Raw genomic sequence first — 21,462 nt, 5'->3', positions numbered from 1 at the left:
TTTTCCATGTAACTTCAGGATCACTAGCTGTTCCATTTTTCCATTTCAATCACATGAATATATTTTAAATACGGTACTATCACACTCATATCTTAGTTACTCTGTGAAGTGTATGCCCCAGTGCTCCTACTGAATATCATAGCCGGATCCCTACTGAATATCGCCAACACTGACATCCACCCTAATCCGAACACTGATCAGGCCTCTATTTATTTACATAGGATTCACTCAAGAATCCTGTAATGGTAGGACTCAGTCAGGGGTCACTCTGGGTCATGGTGTGGACATTAGGGAAAGCCTGAAAAACGATCCAACTTCTGATCGCAGATTCAGGAAGAGGGACCACCACACCCAAACTTCTAGATATCCTCCCATAGAACATTATATGGTTTTTACTTCTTTTTAAAATGTCTGGAATTAAAAACAAACAAAAAATAGTTTCCTCCACAGTGTAGGCATGACAATCCAGGGCACGTCATGCGCTGAGCTGAGTCCTGCGGCTGTTGTGTTTTCAACCAGAGATGAGTCAAAAACCACAAGTTCTTAAGAGGCTTTCTTCTTTTTTTCCTTCGCAAGAAAAACAGAAACCATATTTTAAGCCATAGTTTATGTAACAGAAGGTGAACTACAACAAGCTTCAGCTGTTATACGTATTGTTACGTCATGCACCTGATGAGGTTTTCTGTTATTTGACAACGGCTTCAATCATCAATATACTTAAGTTACTTGCATTGCAAGAATTGAGGGATCATTTAAATTAAAGTATAGCTAATTTAAATGGCAAACTAATGTATTCAGTCATACAGCCCTCTAGGTGTGGAGGATGTGCAAGTGTGTGTCCCTGATAATCATCAGTGATTATTAGCTCCCTCTGCTGTTTCGTGGACTTCAGGAAACAGCAAACGGTGCACCCCCTATCCACATCGACGAGACAGTAGTGGAGAAGGTAAAAGTTAAGTTCCTCGGTGTACACATTACAGACACACTGAAATGGTCCACCCACACAGACAGTGTGTTGAAGAAAGCGCAACAGTGCCTCTTCTACCTCAGGAGGCTGAAGAAATTTGGTTTGTCACCTAAAACCCTCACAAACTTTTACAGATGCACAATTGAGAGCATCCGGTTGGCCTGTATCACCACCTGGTACGGCAACTGCACCGCCCTCAACTGCTCTCCAGAGGGTGGTGCGGTCTGCACAACGCATCACCGGGGGCAAACTACCTGCCCTCCAGGACACCTACAGCACCCGTCAGGAAGGCCAAAAGGATCATCAAGGACAACCACCCGAGCCACTGCCTGTTCACCCCGTTATCATCCAGAAGGCGAGGTCAGTACGTGCATCAAAGCTGGGACCGAGGGACTGAAAAACCACTTCTATCTCAAGCCATCAGACTGTTAAACAGCCATCACTAACACAGATTGGCTGCTGCCTACACACAGACTTAAATCATTGGCCACTTTAATAAATGGATCACTAGTCACTTTAAATAATGCCACTTTAATGTTTACATATCTTACAGTATATACGTATGGGATGAGTAATGTATCTTATACCATCTATTGCATCTTGCCTATGCCGCTCGGTCATCACTCATCCATACATTTATATGTACATATTCTTATTCCATCCCTTTCGATTTGTGTGTATTAGGTAGTTGTTGTGGAATTGTTAGATTACTCGTTAGATATTACTGCACTGTTGGAACGAGAAGCACAAGCATTTCGCCACACTCGCTTTAACATCTGCTAACCACGTGTATGTGACCAATAAAATTTGATTTGATCAAAGGAGTGACACAATGAAATTCCCAAACAGATTTTTTTTCTGATTAAAATTTTAATTAAAATACGAATTTATCCACAGATTAAAAATGAAAGGCAGAAAAAGCTAAATGTAGCTACAATCAGGCACCAATGATACATGTTCTTTCATCTTTTTAACAATTGCGATAACGCAACAATAAACATTATTTACGAATTATTATTTAATATTTATTTGACTGAAGGGGTGGGCAGAAGGAGCCCACCAAAGACATTTGTGGATCCTCCATTTAGTTAACTGAGTTAAAGACCATGTTTTGTACCTATCCCCCACCCCCCTTTACACTCTTCTTACTAGCGCTAAAGAACTGAGGACCTTATAAAATGCAAATGTCCACAGGAAAAAACACCACTAAAGTCAGTCAGAAATCAAGAAGAGAAGTGCATGGCATCTGACATTCAGACAAGCTAGCTGTTTGGTTGAACGTTTGGGGTGATTTACCACGCAAAACAACTCTTACATAACTGTTAGTGTGCCCTGTAACACGTAGACAACACAAAGCTGGTGCAGAGAAAACAAGATGGTGGTGGACATCGTGCTGGAGGCTGGAGCGACAGGGTGGGCTACAGTGCAGGGTAGTAGCCAAGAGGACACATACAGTAAAGACACACATATGAAAACAGTGAGTGTGACAAGAGATAAGACATCCCACCATGACAATGGTGGACGTGGCTTGGCGAAACATTCCGGCACTTGTGATTGGAGTTCTTGAAGTGAAGTCTGAGGGTGTGAGAGACTATTAGGTAGGACATTTCATTCACGCGACTACTACTGTAGTGCTGCTTATGAACTGTGCCACATTCGAAAAGACAATGTATACTACACGAGCAAAGCTATCACCCACAGACAGACAGTATCCCTAAAATAGCAGGAAACAGATGGGGACAACCAGACCAGACACATACAGTTCTATTTAAATGCTATGGCTGAAGCCGGTTAGGGAAGAAGTAGTAGTATCTTTGGGGTGTTTCCTTTTATTCTTAACATTAAGGTAAGCGTCAAACGAATAAAACAATTATCTCAATAAACTATTCTGAAGACATTATGGCAACTTCTCCACCAGATAGCTTTTAAGGTCTGGGTGATGAGGAATCGGAGCAAAGGGACTCAAAAAGCTTAGGATCCATCCTGAAAGTGTCTGAATCCTGAAGCTGAGCCTGAAGCTGTGGGGATAGAGACCCTGATGCTCTGTTCTGTACATGGGACATACAACCCTGTTTAAGACTGCAGAGGACGGACATGACGGACTACAGCTCTATCAGCCTTCACATTCTACACTACAGAGATTAAGCCATACAGATCACACAATGATGAATTCATAATCATAATGATAACTGTCCTCGTGCTGTCAGTTCAGTAGGATTCCAATGGTATTCATGCAGTAGTACTAACAAAATAAACTAAAAAGAGACCAACCAAACTGCTTTTTTTCTCAAAACATAAATAAATTGAATATAGCTCAAATATCTGGATGAGGTGGATGGCATTTGGCAGTTGTTTTTTTCCTTACAGCGTACTCAACAATGAGAAAAGTACCTCTTTAATAGGGTTGTAAACAGATTCATTCATGAGCCTCTGATTGGCATGGCCCTCAAACCCACCCTCTTCTCCCCGCTAACCCCCTAACCCCTAACCGTGAACTTCCTCCCTCCCTCCCCCAGTCTGTCCGTCAGCCTCCTAGCCCATACGTTGTGATGTGTGTTCAGCGGATGTACACGTCCCTCCCCCAGTCCTCCTGATTCTTGTTGTGGCCCATGTTGGCGCCGGTGACCCCGGGTTCCTGGCAGTACCTCTCCCTTAGCTTAGCCCGACCGTGTTGCCCAGGCTGGGTGTGGGAGGGCATGGGAGGGTGGTTGAGGTTCTCCTGGTCCGGCTCGGCCCCCTCGTCTTCCCAGGAGGCCTCCCGGCCGTGGTGCTGGGCCAGGTGGAGGCGGCTGTCCCCGCCCCCTACCCCGCGGTACATCTCAGACTCCTCGTAGGGGTCGGTCTCAATGTCCATGCAAGAGTCCCCTGCTTCAGTGTAGGCCGAGTCCCGACTGCCCTGAGTCTCAGAGTCGAAGGTGTCCTGCCGGGACAGGCCCCTCCCACTCCCTGCCCGTAGCTGGCCCCGTGAGGAGTGCAGGTAGGTCTGCTGCTTCTGCTGCTGGTGCTGCTGCGGTTGCTGCTTCCCTCCCTGGTCACTCTGGTAGTCATGGAGACTGCCGCTACCACCGCACTCCGACAGAGGCCCTTCCTGCTTCTGTTCTCCGTGCACCAGGTACGGCCCCTGCAGCGAGCCCCGCCCACACCACACGCCATGCAGAGACACAGTGAGACAGAACAAGGCCCAGGCAGTGGGTTAGTCAACAGGGATAGGACAGGTTAGGGTGCAGTTCGATCAAACAGGATATCAGTAATGTCAGTCAGTCAGTTCACAATGCAACACAAAGAGGTTTACAGTATAACAATGAATATATTTATGCAGTACTTAAAACACACCTTGTAAATAATTACTTGGTCAAAGTGACATTTTTTGTTGTTGTATTTAATACATGCACGCAGACTCTTTTCCATAGACTACAGAAATGTGTTCATTCATCATCTGTAAGAGAAACAGCCATGCAGTCATTAGGCAAGCGAAACACCACGTTCAGCTCCTGGCTGCAAAACCAACAGTGCCCTCTTCTGGCTGATTTTTCACAGCAGCTAAAATGATGTTTCAACTAATTGTGATATCTCTTCATTCACAAGCATGTTCCTCATCCTAAGTAGTAAGTATTACGTTCTGTGTAACTCAGCACAATTAACAAGACACTTCAGAGTTGGGTCAAGCCAACATTTGGCTGATCCTTGCTCATGACTTTGAATAGGCCGAGCTTAAGTCACACCCATTGACAGTAAAATAATAACGGAACAAAATCTCCTCCGTCTGAACAAATTCTAATGAATCTATACAGCCGCCATTGTCTTTTGTCAGATTGTGTTACTCGTACGCGACGCTCGGCCCTCAGACAGATCAGTGCAGGCGGAATCGCCTATCTGACGTAAGACAATGTACAGCCAGCCGTACCATATAAAATATGACCTATTGAATCAGAGAAATCACTGTTCATAATAGTGCATTTATGTCTAAATGAACACGATTAAATACATTCTGTGGGTATAACTCATTGATATACGGAAGCAGCTTGGACACTTTCACAAGGACTTGGACTATGACAGTCATGAGTCATGCTGTATGTATTTGGCTGAAGCCAGTGGCTGATTGGAGATGAGACCCAGATTATCATTTTTCTGCTGGTTAGAGTTTCCTGTGTGAATTCATGAATTAGGACATTCCTATTAGTCACGGCCCACATCACGTTACACACACGCGCGCGCATGCACGCATATGCATGCTCTCACACACACACAGCCCATCCCTGCCACGCCACACACATCAGAAAACCAGAAATGATGCCACAACAACAAGGCACACATTGGCCAAACGGCCGAGATGATTCGCTCCTTTTCAGGGACGGTGCCATGGCAACACGGAGAAGGGAAGTAAACTGGACACCGTTTCCCAGACGATAAAGGAGCGCTGAAGAAAGGAGGCCAGGCAGGGAGCCCCGAGGTTGGGTAAGGGGCACACAACTCCATTTTCTCAACCAATTACAGTGAACAGGGAATAGGCAGCAGACCAGAGACAGAGGTACTGTACCTCTCTGACTGATGGACGGATGATGGAGGATTTTCATTTCATCCAATAACTGCCCCCGTCAATTCATTTCACAACTCCAATGTGATTGTGTGTGTGTGTTATTCTCACTGAAAACCCTTGCCAGATGGCCAGCTGTGCTGGTTTGGTCTGGATCCAGTGTCCTGCCCATATAAACGCTCCTTGGCTAATTTTGCTGTGTGTGTTGCTCTAACATACTGTGTCATTTGCAGAGAGGTTTTCTCGAAGAGGATGAAGCTCTCTGTTTGTGTGTGGGTGTTTTCTAATGCAGAAGGCTTTTACAGTAATGTGTGGGGCCTATATTGTTCTGAGTACTCTGATGTGTGTGTGTGTGTGTGTGTGTGTGTGTGTGTGTGTGTGTGTGTGTGTGTGTGTGTGGGAATATGAATGTCTGTGTATGTGCTATTGAGTTAGATCCAATGTGATGGACCCAGTATACACTCTCCAGTTAACAGCCCCCTCCATCTCTCCATGTATGTAGTGTTTCTCTATACAGTATTATGAATGAGGATGTGGTTTAAACAATGTGATTAGGTTACTTCTTTCAGGTCACGGGGGAGGGATGGAGAGAGGGAGGATGGGAGGAGATATATCTGGAGAGCAGGCAGCCGGGTTTGGGTTAGGAAGGGGGTGTCGTTCCCCCTGAGCCGTCCCCCGTCCCCCACAGCTGGCCTTTAGAGGGCGTGCTCGGCTACTTTCCCATGCTCGGCCCCGGGGCCATCCAGGCCGGGCCAGAACTCCAGGTTGCGGCGCAGGGAGGTGAGCACCTGTACCTGCAGGTTGGAGACGGGCTCTGGGGAGGCGGCCAGGGCGGCCGTGGCCATGGTGCGGTTGAGGAGGGGGTTGGGGGGGTTACTGCTGGGGGGGTGGGTGGCCTTCCAGTAGGCCTCCAGGTAGTCAGCCAGATGCTCACAGGCGTCCTCCAGCTGGTTCTCATCCAGGATGATGTCAAACAGCTCCTACATACAACACAGAGGGATATCATGTTAGTGTCTCACCTGTCAACGTCAGAGATTCAGCCAACTACCTAAAAGGGCATTCATTTCAATGTTAAGCCAATGCCATTGTTCAGACTGGTCATTGTGAATTAATTTGTTCAGGGCAAACAGCACGTAAGAACATGTGCCTTTCGGACCACAGAATCCAGGGCCACAGAGACACTCACAGGGGGGCACTGGGCCAGCTTGTCTGCTGCCACCATCTGTACGTTCAGGTGTTTGGCCTGGGACTTCCCCCGGGATTTAATGAGCCTCTGGAGGACCTGAAGGGAAACAGGCAACAACATACCGCTGGTCACTGACAGAGATGTCACATCTACAGACATTTCAGTCACATACATGCCATTTCAGTAGGATGTGATAGAGGAAGTCAATCGACCACAAAGTCATTCCTCTCGGAGGGTACCTTAGGTGAGGCTATTTTGATGTAGACGATGATAGGAGCCAGGGAGGTCTTAGCCAGCTGAGAGGGGTGGTTAATGGTGTCTGCGTCTAGCGCAACCAGCTGCAGGGTGCGGGCCAGCTCAAAGACACGCTCAATCTCACTCTGCACCTCCGCTATGTGGTAGAGAACAACATGGAAATGCAATAAGTAACCGGGTGTAGAAGGTGTCTGAACACACGGAGTATACACATTGAATTGGTTGTCAAATCTCAATTCTGTCCACATTTAAATCCCTTCTGGAGTATACAGGGAGATCCGTGTGACTACTGCCACTTTGATAACTCACATTACACACACACACACACACACACACACACACACACACACAATTTCAAAATAAACAGGATACATACACGCACATGCAAACGTGGCATGTTAACACTATCATGCATGTCAACATTTGAGCAAGAGGTTCGGTGCATGTGAAACAGAACCCATCGCATTAGATATTCCATTTACACACCGCTAAATGGAACATTGGGGGCATTCTCATTCTGTTGCCACATTCCAACGAGCAGTGACGGATGTTTTGCACTGGTAAATATGATCTCTAACACAACTTTTGATATCGACTCAAACTCGGGAAGGAAGGAGGCTTGTGAGAATGAGATGCATGTGGTGGCACCTGATATACCGTTCTGAACATGTCAACGAATAAAGTCATCTGAAAGTGAGGAAGTGTAATAGCATTCGCTGTTAGAGCTATCGGGCATTGCAAACGTATTAGTCTGTTTGGATGTTCTCGGCTTTGTACACTCTTATTCTCCTTCAGCAAAAACCTAGAATAGCCTGTATGGTTTTAACCGCTTGCCTGTCCCCATTTATCATACGCTCAGATGTGTGTACATTTTCTTCGGAGGGAGGGGGGTGGGGAGGGCTAGTGTTCCAGCCACAATTACATTATCTCTCTGTGGAGCTTCTGGTAGCAAACCCAGCCACAATTACATAAACAGGGGACAGGTAATCTGCAGAGGGGCTGCGGGCTTCAGACGGTCTCCCTCCGAAGGGCTGAAGTAGAAAGGGAATTAAACCTGCAGGTGGAAGGCAGCGACGAGAAGCTCCGCAGAGAGATTAGAGAAATGAACTTTACCTAAAATAATGAACCTAACAAACTGTCCTAGCTTTTATTAACCTCCAAATTTCCTCTATTTACACTGCATCTCTATGAAGAATGTCTTCCCTGTATCAGAGATTGGTAGTAACCAATGATGTACGGTATATAAACACATTAATATATGAACGTCTAATTTTGCTTGAGTTTCAGTATGCATACAGGCTCCTTGTAGGTAAAGTGTTGTTACATGTTGCTTTACAGTAGGGTCCCTGATTCTGGGTCACAGGGTGGGAGGCAATGGGGGATGGAGGGGGAGTATCATCTTCCCCTGTACACTCCTCCCTGATCACAGTTGCCCCCCCGCAGGCCCGCTATCACATTTCCCCTGAACCCCAGACAGACAGACAGATGCTCAGCTGAGCAGCCTCGAGCCACCAGACCCCACCGAGCACTCATTCTGCTGTGTAATTAGTCTACTCTTTCCCAGCCTTAGTTCAAATTGTTATTACTGCAAGCAACAGGCTTTCACAAACATGTGTGAGGAACAGACAGGCAGACAGATGCATGAGGGTATGAGTGTATGAGGAGAGTAGTGAGACAGACAGGGGAGGAGAACAGAGAAAAAAGCTCTTGGTTGTTTTCCTCGTGGGGTTGAGAGCATACGTACCCAGCACGTCTGAGAGACGTAGAGCGAGTGGAGGGAAGGTGGAAGAGAGGGACAGGTAGGTGGAGGGTAGGAAAAGACAGGATGGAGAAAGAGAAGAGGCCAGATCAGAGAGGGACAGTGGACAGGTGGACAGGTTCCTGTGGACAGGCTACACTGCCCCTCACTGCTCAGCTAGCCTCTCCTCTAGAGGGACCTTGCTGTCCTGTGCTTAGCCCTACTCACTGATATTGAAGACTATCTATGCCAAACGGAGTGGATTGATGACCTAAGTAAAAACATTTGTGTAATTCAATTCAATTGACTATGAGGCTCCCTACTGTATGTAATCAATAGATGCTAACATCTAATATTCCCTGACCTTTCGCTGACCAGGTAGCTATCACCAACAGAAACAATACTTTTAAATATCTTTCTCCCAATACTCGGAGACAGGTAAACACCAGTCATTGTCCAAGTACAAACTGGTATTTCATTTAGAGTCAGGCAGGTCAGCAGCCGGAACAAATACTTACACAAGCTAAGATTGATATATGACAACACTGATAGTGAAAGGTAACAAGACAATAGCCCAACGGATGATAAGAAACATGAACTAACAAAGCTTTTTGAAATGTATCACGTGGGTGTGTGTTGGAAAGGCACAGAACAGAGCCAGTCCTGGCGCTTATTGTGAACAATGGTTTTCTTATAGGTACAAAGAAGGTACAAAGATGTCTTGGCCTACTGGTCCTGTCTTACCCAGGCTGGAGCGGGTGCTGGAGCGCTCGATGATGGTGTGTTTACTGGGGTTGTTGAGGACCGAGCGCTTGGCGAGGGAGATGTCTGCGGTCACCCGGGTGATGGATATCCTGGAAGAAACACGGTCAACCAATCAGGGCTGAGAACTGGAAACGTCTAAAAGCAGGTTAACTAAATACTAAGTTGAAGACATATTCAACCTTTACTAAATATGGTAAATATTTCAGTCGTGTTCTCTGGCTGGCCTGAAACTCACCTGCCCTCAAACTTGTGCTTGAGAAAGTCAAAGAGAGCCTTTTGCATCATGTCTGTCACCTGGTGGGAGACGAGGAGAAGAAGAACAACTGAGGCGTGGAATACGACCGATATAATAAACCGTTGAAGAAAGTCGGGGAGATTGAGCTACACAGTAGCCTTACCTCGTAGCCCTTCAGTGACGGCCCCACTAGAATGATGGGTCTCATGGAGGGGACCACGTCGTAAGGGGGGACATGCTCCATCTGAGTCAGGCAGGAGAGCACCAAGAGCGGGGTGAGACACTATAAACTACTGTGTCTGAACACAGACACACACGCGCGAACGAAGCTCACGCATACTCTGAGACGCACAATCTACAGCCACTTTGTACGCACGCGTACGGAGCTGCACAAATCTACTGCCACAGAAACACACACATAAATCAACATTATGTCAACACTCTCCCTCTCTCTGTACAGTCAGAATGATATATAAAGCATTTCGGACAGAGCCCATTTATTATCTTGGAGAGGATAAAAGCACCAAGACCAAGCACAAAATGTTCACAGAAAGCACTCATTTCCATTTCTCAGGTCTGCTCTCCCAGTCATAGCAAATTAAATAAACTATAATTCAACTGGATCAGAATGAGCTATGGGGAATGGTAAGAGCCATTATTGATATCTAAAAAGTCTCAGGAGCTTTCGTCCAGCCAAAGGCTTACGTGACTGTGGTTCCAGTCAAAGATAACTCTCTCTCTCCTACTCTCTCTTAGTATGTATCTGTGTGGTAGACCCCTCTTGCTGTATAGAAAGAAGCCAGATAGACACCAAGCCAAATTGGGTTTTAGACCCAGAGAAAATGGACAAGCACACACTAAACCTACAAAAAGATACCCAATTTTGAACCAACATACAGAGAATACATTTCAGACACTTACTTCAAACACTCAAATCACGTTGAAGATGACATGCACTCTTACGCAAAACACCCACACACAGTCAATCAATATTCTAACAAGTAAAACAAATGCATACATTAACATTCCATCAATATGAATCATGAGGAGCATGATTCACCTGCCCAACGCCGCATCTATAAGCATCTGTTCTGTTATAGAAAGCGTCCTGTTTTGGAATGACAGGTGAGAGGAGAACAGGTCCCATGGTCTATCCACTAACAGATAGGAAGGCATTAGGAGATTACAGATGTAGGATCTTCATTTGACCTATATTGTCATAGCAAAATAATCCTGCGGCAACAGGTTTTGAAGGTTTAGTCCATAACGTTGGTTGATCCATGGTTAGGCTATTAGCTGGCCAAAAGTAGTGTACATGAAAAGTGCAATACTGTTAATATAACGGTGTGTTAGTGTGGGTTTTCAGTAAATGTATGTATATCACGCTGCAGGAAATGCAAATGAGCTTCAAGATTCTCAGCAACAAAAAGGGATCAAATTAAGATCCTACACCTGTAGGGTGCTAGTGTGTATTCGGTGTCAGCTCTCTGTATTCTCAGCACGCCTTCTCTTCTGTATTCCATGCAGCACTTTAGTGCACTGAGAGCAGTAGCATAGAGGCTTGAAGAGCTCTCCTCCACTAAGTTACATTACGTTACATAAAGCCACACCTCCACAACCAGGCAGTGGACGCAGTTCACCTCATTACGATTCACTACATCTAAAAATGCACTTAAGAACTTTTCCAAAGGGTGCTCATCTCTAGAGGGGCAGTGCTGAGGGAAGTGTACTGTGTATCACCATTAATCTCTCTTTTTCTGAATAACATGAACTTTCACGTAATCTATAGAAAGTGTTTTTGCTATTGGAGGACAAAGCGTGCCTCTGTCTCCACAGTCTCCTGTGTCTATGGGATCGTCTCCTGTATCTGTGGGATCAAAGCTGTGTTGACAGCTCTGAGATAGGGAGGGATAGCGAGGTGGGCTGATGATAGGCTACTGGCTGTCACTCAAAGCAGCCGTCCAGAATGGGAATGAAAACACATCAGGGAGCATTAACGCTCACCAGAACAGTGTGTGACAGGGGCCGTGACACGCCTGCACACTGACAGCCCGTGTTTACCCAATCAGCTCTGACTGCATACTGACAGCCCGTGTTTACCCAATCAGCTCTGACGACAGAGACAAATGGAAGCCCTGCTTGCATTTGGAGGGTGGAACTAACATTTCCCTTCCTACAGTTCCTCCCTATAATTTCTAATTTTCCATAATTTCTTAATTGATCATTTGGGAACACAATATCCCTGGGGACAACTGCAACACGGAAATCTTCTTCTTGGGGAATAAGTGAAAAACTTGACAAAAATGAGGAAATGTTCAAATCCAGTCACCTCCCACTCTCTCTAGCATAAGCTGACATGAGAGCAGACTGAGGAACATTGAGAGACAACAGAGAGGAAGAGGAGCACGAGACAGAACAGAAGGTAAAGGTGAATTAAAAGGTCAGCACCGACTCACCGACTTCTGTTTCTGTTTAGCTGGACCACCTACAGTATCATTCCGCACACAACCCCCACGAGAAGACAACGCAAAAGGGACAAAAAAAGAGACAAAAAGCACAAAAGACGTGTTGTTATTGACAGGTGACGATTAGCTGGGAATTGGGCGGGGAGCTGTTCAATAGTACAGCGGAGACCACACCCATTGTAGTCTGATCAATAATGACTTTTATTGTTTGGAGAGACGAATATTCATACATTGCTTTTGCATCTGTGAATGTATGAACATGTTCAGGTTCGTCTTTAGCTCAACCCCTCCCCCAGTTGATCAGCGCAGAAACGCACAGGCAAACATAACTCCACGTTACCATGGGGACCAGAGACAGAGGGGCCAATCGGGATTAGGGAGTCAGACAGGCGCTAGCTAGCGGCGGAAACGGTGGGTCAGTTTAGGGCAGTAAGTCAGAGACGAGGGGTGTAGGAGGGGCTAGTGGGGACAGACAAAGGTTATTGTAGCCTAGGACTGGGCCATAGCTGCGTGCAGTACGGGGGGTTTGGTTGAAGGGAGGTGGGGAAGGGAAGCAGCCGTAGTGCCTGGGGCCCCTGGAGGGCTTTACCTTCTTAAAGAAGGGCAGGCGGTGGATTTGGCCCTGGGGGGAGGTGACGCTGCCTGCGATGCCCTTGGGGGAGCGAGGGTCACCCTGGGGCTCAGGGGGCTCCTCAGCATCCAGGTCCAGGGGGTCAAGGTCAAAAGCCATTGTGGACATGTCCACATGAGCTGAGGGGTGGGGCGGGGTAGAGAGAGAGAGAGAGGACAGGGAATGACAGAAAGAGAGAGAGAGAGAGAGAGAGAGAGGACAGGGAATGACAGAAAGAGAGAGAGAGAGAGAGAGAGAGAGAGAGAGAGAGAAAGAAAGAAAGAGAGAGAGAGAGAGAGAGAGAGAGAGAGAGAGAGGACAGGCAAGGACAGAAAGAGAGAGAGAGAGAGAGAGAGAGAGAGGACAGGGAAGAGAGAGAGAGAGAGAGAGAGAGAGAGAGAGAGAGAGAGAGAGAGGACAGGGAATGACAGAAAGAGAGAGAGAGAGAGAGGACAGGGAATGACAGAAAAGAGAGAGAGAGAGAGACAGGGAATGACAGAAAGAGAGAGAGAGAGAGAGGACAGGGAATGACAGAAAGAGAGAGAGAGAGAGAGGACAGGGAATGACAGAAAGAGAGAGAAAGAATATCGAGCCATAGTGACAGAGGAAGAAAAAGTGGAGATGTAAACAGAGAAACGAGGACCGAGAAAAAAGGAGGAAAGAGAAAAAGGAGGACAAGAAAGGCATGATAAGAAAGGCAATCAATAAAAGACAAGGCAATCGAAAGCAGAGAGTCGGACAGACTCCGATCTGAGATCTAGAAATGGGAGAAATGACAGCGTTCTGAACCAGAAATAACAGTGCTGAAATAAAAAGTCAATAGGTGACTACGAACTCAGTGTATGAGCAGGTCAGAAAAACAGCGATCGAAACAGAACAGTGAGTAAGAGAGAGATGTGGAGAGAAAGGAGGTGGAAGAGAGACCTATTCACTGCTGAAGAAGAAGTGGCGAAGACGAGAGAAAGAGAGAGAGAGAGCAGAGAAGAAGAGGTGCTAGGAGGTGGAGGCAGAAAAAGGTGTGTAGCTGCCTTGAGGAGGGTTTGCTGTGTGCTGCGACTGGTTACGGTGGTGAGGGCTCTGTGTTTTGGGTGTGGGTAGGGGTGTTTTAAGCCGGCACAGCCAGGCAGGAAGAGGGGTTTGCTGTGAGCTGGGACTGGTTACGTGGTGAGGGCTCTGTGTTTCGGGTGTGGGTAGGGGTGTTTTAAGCCGGCACAGCCAGGCAGGAAGAGGGGTTTGCTGTGTGCTGGGACTGGTTACGGTGGTGAGGGCTCTGTGTTTTGGATGTGGGTAGGGGTGTTTTAAGCTGGCACAGCCAGGCAGGAAGAGGGGTTTGGTATATCAGTTGAGGTGTAACAAATATGGTTGATACAGAGAACCATACTATAACTGTCATGTACTAATGCTCACACATCCATTATTATTAGGTAATCCATCAATGGAGAAACAATGGCAGTTACAGTCAATCTACGTGTCTGATCTAGTCCGTCTGTCTTCAATTCAATTATTCAATGAACTCACTCCCAGTCAGTTCTTATCTAATAAAAACATGTACACTACCATTCAAAAGTTTGGGGTCACTTAGAAATGTTCTTGTTTTTGAAAGAAAGCTCAAAGCTTTTATCCATTAAAATAACATCAAATTGATCAGAAAAACAGTCTAGACATTGTTAATGTTGTAAATGACTGTTGTAGCTGGAAACGGCTGATTTTTAATGGAATATCTACATAGGCGTACAGAGGCCCATTATCAGCAACCATCACTCCTGTGTTCCAATGGCACGTTGTGTTAGCTAATCCAAGTTTATAATTTTAAAAGGCTAATTGATCATTAGAAAACCCTTTTGCAATTATGTTAGCACAGCGGAAAACTGTTGTTCTGATTAAAGAAGCAATAAAACTGGCCTTCTTTAGACTAGTTGAGTATCTGGAGCATCAGCATTTGTGGCTTCAATTACAGGCTCAAATTTGCCAGAAACAAAGAACTTTCTTCTGAAACTTGAGAAATTGCCAAGAAACTGAAGCTCTCGTACAACGCTATGTACTACTCCCTTCACAGAACAGCGCAAACTGGCTCTAACCAGACTAGAAAGAGGCGTGGGAGGCCGTAGTGCACAACTGAGCAAGAGGACAAGTACATTAGAGTGTCTAGTTTGAGAAACAGACGCCGCACAAGTCCTCAACTGGCAGCTTCATTAAATAGTACCCGCAAAACACCAGTCTCAACGTCAACAGTGAAGAGGCGACTCCGGGATGCTGGCCTTCTAGGCAGAGTTGCAAAGAAAAAGCCATATCTCAGACTGGCCAATAAAAGGAAAAGATGGGCAAAAGAACAGACACTGGATAGAGGAACTCTGCCTAGACGGCCAGCATCCCGGAGTCGCCTCTTCACTGATGACGTTGAGACTGGTGTTTTAAACTTGGATTAGCTAACACAACGTGCCATTGGAACACAGGAGTGATGGCTGCTGATAATGAGCCTCTGTACACCTATGTAGATATTAAATTTGAAAAATCAGCCGTTTCCAGCTACAATAGTCATTTACAACATTAACAATGTCTACACTGTATTTCTGATCAATTTGATGTTATTTTAATGGTCAAAGAAATGTGCTTTTCTTTCAAAAACAAGGACATTTCTAAGTGACCCCAAACTTTTGAACAGTAGTGTAATTATTTCTGTAATTCCACACCATCAATCTTTCCTTCTGTCTCTATGTCTATTTATTTCCCTCCGTCTCAGTGAACTGTACTGTCTATCCAGCAGCATGACTGAACTGAACTATACTGTTGCTGCTCAGTGCTAACACATAAGGTATGGGCTGCGCCTCAAAATCGGACCCTATTCCCTTTGAAGTGCATTACCTTTGACCAGGGCCAATAAGGCTTTGGTCAAAACTAGTGCACTATGTAGGGGATAGGGTGCCCTTTGGGATGCATCCCTGGTCTGGCCAAGCGTAGTGATCAGATTTAATGAGAGGAGCACTATATCCTCAGCTCTATTTCAGGCCGGTCCTGTTAGCCATACTAATGACCTGCTAGGACCCCTCTCTTTCTCTCTGTCTATCTCACTCCAGTATCAGCAGCACACCCACTGAGACGCTCCCCTCCACACTGCAGATATCCGTTTCATCATGGATCACCAACTATCCAATTAAAATCTACACGGAATATTAGCGACAGAGGGCTATATCTATCGTCACACACACAGTGCTGTAGTATATGTGTCTCTTCTAGCCAGTCGAGAGGTGATGACCCCCCCCTCCCCCCCACCCCTGACCTTACCTGTGCCAGGAGGGGTGGGCCTGCGTGTTCCCGTGGCAACGTCCAGGCTGGAGCTGCCACCAGATTTACTGTAAGAGGGAGGAGGAGAGAACAATGAGTGGATGGTTACTGGTAGGTGAAAAGAGAGGTGGACTGAAAAATAATTGTCATTGAAAGTAAATTGAACTTTTCCTATTTTTAATTGTGAAGTAGTGACTGTTGATTTGGTGATCATTGTACTGTATTATGTTGCATGCATTGTGGAAGCTAATTGGATAACAAGGTTGGCTCAATTCGAATTGAAGGCAGTCAATTTAGAAAGTAAACTAAAATGACAATTCAATAATCGAAAAAAGGGCATTTATTTTCAATGACTTCTCAATAAACTGAAAAGTAGACGCTACATATTTCAAATTCAAATCACTTTCTGAATTAACTGCCTTCAATTCGAATTGAGCCCAACCCTGTTGGATAACAGCTCTGATATGACGGAGCCGATAGGTAACTGATCTATGTTGCTGTGAAGTGACTGGGGGATGGGTGCCAGGGGACGTGGGTGTGGGCAGCAGCCAGTACCTGGAGCTGAGGCGGTTCTGTCTCATCTTCTGCTCCTGCAGTAGCCGGGTGTTCTCCAGTTTGACTGGACTGGGGATGAACCCCACCTCACAGCCCTCCTTCACCAGACGCCCAATCCACCAGTCATTATTGTACTTCTGCACAGAGCACACAGACAGACAGACACCTCAATAGCACCCAATAATACACGCACCAATCGTCTCCTCCCTCGCTCAGAGCCCCTGCTGTTGTTGCCAAGGCAACCACCGCCGCCATCTTAGCTTGCTTATCGACACATCAATCAGACATATATATAGAACCGGATGTTCATACTATAACTGAACAATATCCCGCTGTCTTCGTAAAGCTCCAGGGTCTGGGGACTAACTCATCTTCAGAAACAATCTAACAATAAGAATGGCCCAGTGTTGTTTACGCAGCTCTGGTACCTCTTTGATGTGTAGGAAGTCTTTGGCTTCAAAGGAGATGGCCATGCCCTGCACTGGGACGTCGTCGTTGGGCCCAGAGCTGTAGCCCACATTCGTCCGCACAGCGAAGGCTACTGGTTTGGTCTGGGGAGGTGGGAGCAAAAGAAAAAGGCAGAACAAAGAATGAGAATAGAGGATAAGAATGATGAATGACATGAGGGCGACGAGATGAGATACTACTCAACTTGTCATGTCGCTCAATGTCTATTATGTCACAAAGACTGTTAATGAATGTTAATTGAATAGAAATACATGTTATAATATGTGTTGACCGTGTACCTAAAACATTGAGGGGACACTGTTAGCGAGAATAGTTAGGTGTATAGTTAGGGTCAGGGTGAATGGTTAAAAACTGCGCTGTTCTGTATGGCTGTATGGTGGTACTGTATAACAGAGGGACAGGGTCACAGGGAAGGGCCATGGTGACCTCTGACCTTGGCTTTCTCGAGGGTGGCGAGGGCCTGTAGGTCTGCCTCCTTCCGCAGCGCCTCTGGGTCCTCCTCCAGGGACACATCTGAGTCCGACGGCCGGCTGGTGTAGGAGTCGGCAGAGCCCTGCAACACACACACAGTAAGGAAGTGAGAGAGTGAGTGAGTGTTTATGTGTGAGAGAGAGAAAGAAAGAGGGCAGAGAGATAGGAGGTATAGAGAGAAGGAAAGAAGGAGAATGTGGGAGATAGTGGCATGGTCATTTTTTCTAGTGTGCTGTATGTTTGTACGAGCGTGTGTGTGTGTGTGTGTGTGTGTGTGTGTGTGTGTGTGTACACAAGCGTATTCTATGGCATGACCACACGTCCTTGAATAAAAACCCCTGTGCCAGTAAGGACAATAAAGACAGCAATAGTACTACTGGAACCACACACACACCTCCCCATAACAAACACCAACAGACAGACATGGGGGAGAGAAATGAGTGGACTGTAGAGGTGTGTGTAAAATTAGGGATGAAACGGTTACCGGTTTCACGACAAACCATGGTAAAATTCCCGACGAATTTCACTAAAACCGTGTTTGATTACCACAGTTTGAAAAACTCGCAGTAAATACTGCCCAGCATCAACCAAAGTTAGCAACCGTCTGACGCAGGCGCAGCATGCAACGTGGGTTTTGTTTTGTGTGAAAACATGGCGGAAGGCAGTGACAGCGATTTTTCTGCCTTCTAAGAGGACCAAATCTGAAGTGTGGTTGTATTTTGGGTTTTACAAGAGTGCTGAGTGCTGAGGGAAACTTAAATCAAAGATGGTCACCCTATCTGCAGAACATGCAACAACAACAAAAAAACGGGGGGGCAACACTCAGAAGGGGGCAACACTTCCGATCTCTTGAGTCATCTTCGTGGCCACCACCCACTACTTTGTAGCGAATGCAAGGTAAATAAACTTTTAGCTCAACGCATGATGTGGGGACTTCGGAATGGGGGAAAATGTCATGGTTTGTCTGTCTAACTTTCTAATAGCTTGTCAATAATGTAAACCGAAGCTTTCAGTGTTACCTACTCTTGTAAAAACACGACACGTTGTTCAGGTGCATGCGTTGTGTGTCTGCAGACTATTCGCCCATTGCACACAATAACACGTTATGTAAACTCAGCAAAAAAAGAAACGTCCCTTTTTCAGGACCCTGTCTTTCAAAGATAATTCGTAAAAATCCAAATAACTTCACAGATCTTCATTGTAAAGGGTTTAAACACCGTTTCCCATGCTTGTTCAATGAACCATAAACAATTAATGAACATGCACCTGTGGAACGGTCGTTAAGACATTAACAGCTTACAGATGGTAGGCAATTAAGGTCACAGTTATGAAAACTTAGGACACTAAAAAGAGGCCTTTCTACTGACTCTGAAAAACATCAAAAGAAAGATGCCCAGGGTCCCTGCTCACCTGCGTGAACGTGCCATAGGCATGCTGCAAGGAGGCATGAGGACTGCAGATGTGGCCAGGGCAATAAATTGCAATGTCCGTACTGTGAGACGCCTAAGACAGCGCTACAGGGAGACAGGACGGACAGCTGATCGTCCTCGCAGTGGCAGACCACATGTAACAACAACTGAACAGGATCGGTACATCCGAACATCACACCTGCAGGACAGGTACAGGATGGCAACAACTGCCTGAGTTACACCAGGAAGCACAATCCCTCCATCAGTGCACAGACTGTCCGCAATAGGCTGAGAGAGGCTGGACTGAGGGCTTGTAGGCCTGTTGTAAGGAGGTCCTCACCAGACATCACCGGTAACAACGTCGCCTATGGGCACAAACCCACCGTCGCTGGACCAGACAGAACTGGAAAAAAGTGCTCTTCACTGACGAGTCGCGGTTTTGTCTCACCAGGGGTAGTGGTCGGATTGGCGTTTATCGTCGAAGGAATGAGCATTAAACCGAGGCTTGTACTCTGGAGCGGGATCGATTTGGAGGTGGACGGTCCGTCATGGTCTGGGGCGGTGTGTCACAGCGTCATCGGACTGAGCTTGTTGTCATTGCAGGCAATCTCAACGCTGTGCGTTACAGGGAAGACATCCTCCTCCCTCATGTGGTACCCTTCCTGCAGGCTCATCCTGACATGACCCTCCAGCATGACAATGCCACCAGCCATACTGTTCCTGCAAGACAGGAATGTCAGTCTTCTGCCATGGCCAACGAAGAGCCCGGATCTCAATCCCATTGAGAACGTCTGGGACCTGTTGGATCGGAGGGTGAGGGCTAGGTCCATTTCCCCCAGAAATGTCCGGGAACATGCAGGTGCCTTGGTGGAAGAGTGGGGTAACATCTAACAGCAAGAACTGGCAAATCTGGTGCAGTCCATGAGGAGGAGACGCACTGCAGTACTTAATGCAGCTGGTGGCCACACCAGATACTGACTGTTACTTTTGATTTTGACCCCCCCCTTTGTTCAGGGACACATTATTACATTTCTGTTAGTCACATGTCTGTGGAACTTGTTCATTTTATGTCTCAGTTGTTGAATCTTGTTATGTTCAAACAAATATTTACACACGTTAAGTTTGCTGAAAATAAACGCAGTTGACAGTGAGAGGACATTTCTTTTTTTTGCTGAGTTTAGTTTAGTCACCCAATCAACATATTTTGTTAATTAAAAAATCCGGCAGACGTCGACTTGGTTGTAAAAGTGTTCCAACAGCAGAAACACTATAGACTCCTATACAAGACTCCTGTATTTAGGTCAATTGTTGGGCTCATTGAAATTATTATAACTGTCTTCTTAAAACTAATTTGTATTTATGTCAATAGTGCATGAGGTCATTGCATACACTCAAATGCAACACAGAAGATTGACTGTGTGTGTGTAAGTGAATAATTATAACACCAATAATAATAATAATAAATACATTTGCTATTCCCTTGTTTACAGGCGTGCAGCAGGGCAACCCAGTGATGCTACTTGTCCCTCATCTACAGTTGTGACAGACACTCGAGCAAGCATTTAAAAAGGCAGGCTGCTTATGCACCCACATCAAACAAATGCTCAAAACCTCACTGCAGGCCTTTCATATTACATTGCAAAGGACATGATGCCATTTCAAATTGTTGAGAGGCCTGGCTTTCTGAGGCTGATGGAGGTTGCCGTGCCTCACTACAAAGTGAGTGCTGCTAATTGTATCTGTTGTTTGTTTATTTGATTTGCTTAGGTTGTGTTCATTTAAAGCTGCAGTAGGGAAATGTTTACCTCTCATGGCCACATGGTGCCATCTTTAATGTTTATGTTATTATTTTAACGTTTATGCACACAAAGTGCATAGTGCTGCTAATTTTATTTGTTGTTTGTTGGTTTTCAATATAAAACTTGGTGAAATGATTTCAGTGTATCAGTACTTTTTGAACTTTTCCAGCACATTTTAACAATACTGCGATAATACTGATAACGGTGATCATTTTGGTCACTATAATCGTGATATGAAATTTTCATACCGTTTCATCTCTATGTGGTATAACACAATCAAGGCCTTGTGCCCAACGTGATAATCCGTTTTTTCCTCCCCTGGGATCTCTCTCTCCGCTTTATCTCTCCTTCACTCTGTCCCGCTGTCTCTTCTCTCAACATGTTATTTTCCACTGCCTGTCTTTTCCCATCTCCCTATGCTTTGCTCCATCTTTATTTAGACCATAATATGTACTGTAGTGTGTTCTGTCCATCTCTGTTTAGACCATAATATGTACTGTAGTGTGTTCTGTCCATCTCTGTTTAGACCATAACATGTACTGTAGTGTGTTCTGTCCATCTCTGTTTAGACCATAATATGTACTGTAGTGTGTTCTGTCCATCTCTATTTAGACCATAATATGTACTGTAGTGTGTTCTGTCCATCTCTGTTTAGACCATAATATGTAATGTAGTGTGTTCTGTCCATCTCTGTTTAGACCATAATATGTACTGTAGTGATGT

The 21,462-nt window shown here is 45.7% G+C and overlaps 1 protein-coding gene across 5 annotated transcripts in view; it reads right to left on the bottom strand.

Moving 5' to 3' along the window:
- Positions 1-1,817: 1,817 nt before the first annotated feature.
- The window catches only part of LOC139579081 (voltage-dependent L-type calcium channel subunit beta-1-like), a 34,920-nt gene continuing 15,275 nt past the window's right edge, over positions 1,818-21,462 (bottom strand). For 3 of the 5 annotated variants that reach the window (XM_071407328.1, XM_071407354.1, XM_071407346.1), the window contains 12 exons: positions 17,494-17,613; positions 17,021-17,143; positions 16,593-16,729; positions 16,038-16,105; positions 12,735-12,895; positions 9,844-9,924; positions 9,681-9,739; positions 9,425-9,534; positions 6,927-7,078; positions 6,688-6,783; positions 6,296-6,481; positions 1,818-4,088 (listed from right to left, as the gene is read on the bottom strand). In XM_071407328.1, the coding sequence (XP_071263429.1) occupies positions 3,525-4,088; positions 6,296-6,481; positions 6,688-6,783; positions 6,927-7,078; positions 9,425-9,534; positions 9,681-9,739; positions 9,844-9,924; positions 12,735-12,895; positions 16,038-16,105; positions 16,593-16,729; positions 17,021-17,143; positions 17,494-17,613 (1,857 nt within the window). In that variant the 3' untranslated portion in view covers positions 1,818-3,524. Of the gene's footprint in view, positions 6,482-6,687; positions 6,784-6,926; positions 7,079-9,424; positions 9,535-9,680; positions 9,740-9,843; positions 9,925-12,136; positions 12,166-12,734; positions 12,896-16,037; positions 16,106-16,592; positions 16,730-17,020; positions 17,144-17,493; positions 17,614-21,462 lie in introns of all 5 variants that reach the window. The other 2 variants (XM_071407337.1, XM_071407364.1) reach the window with 2 other exon arrangements.

This window comes from Salvelinus alpinus, chromosome 1, assembly GCF_045679555.1.
Source record: "Salvelinus alpinus chromosome 1, SLU_Salpinus.1, whole genome shotgun sequence".
NCBI lineage: Eukaryota > Metazoa > Chordata > Actinopteri > Salmoniformes > Salmonidae > Salvelinus > Salvelinus alpinus.
The sequence above is the reverse complement of the archived record's forward strand: the minus strand, read 5'-3'. Positions and strand labels throughout refer to the sequence as shown.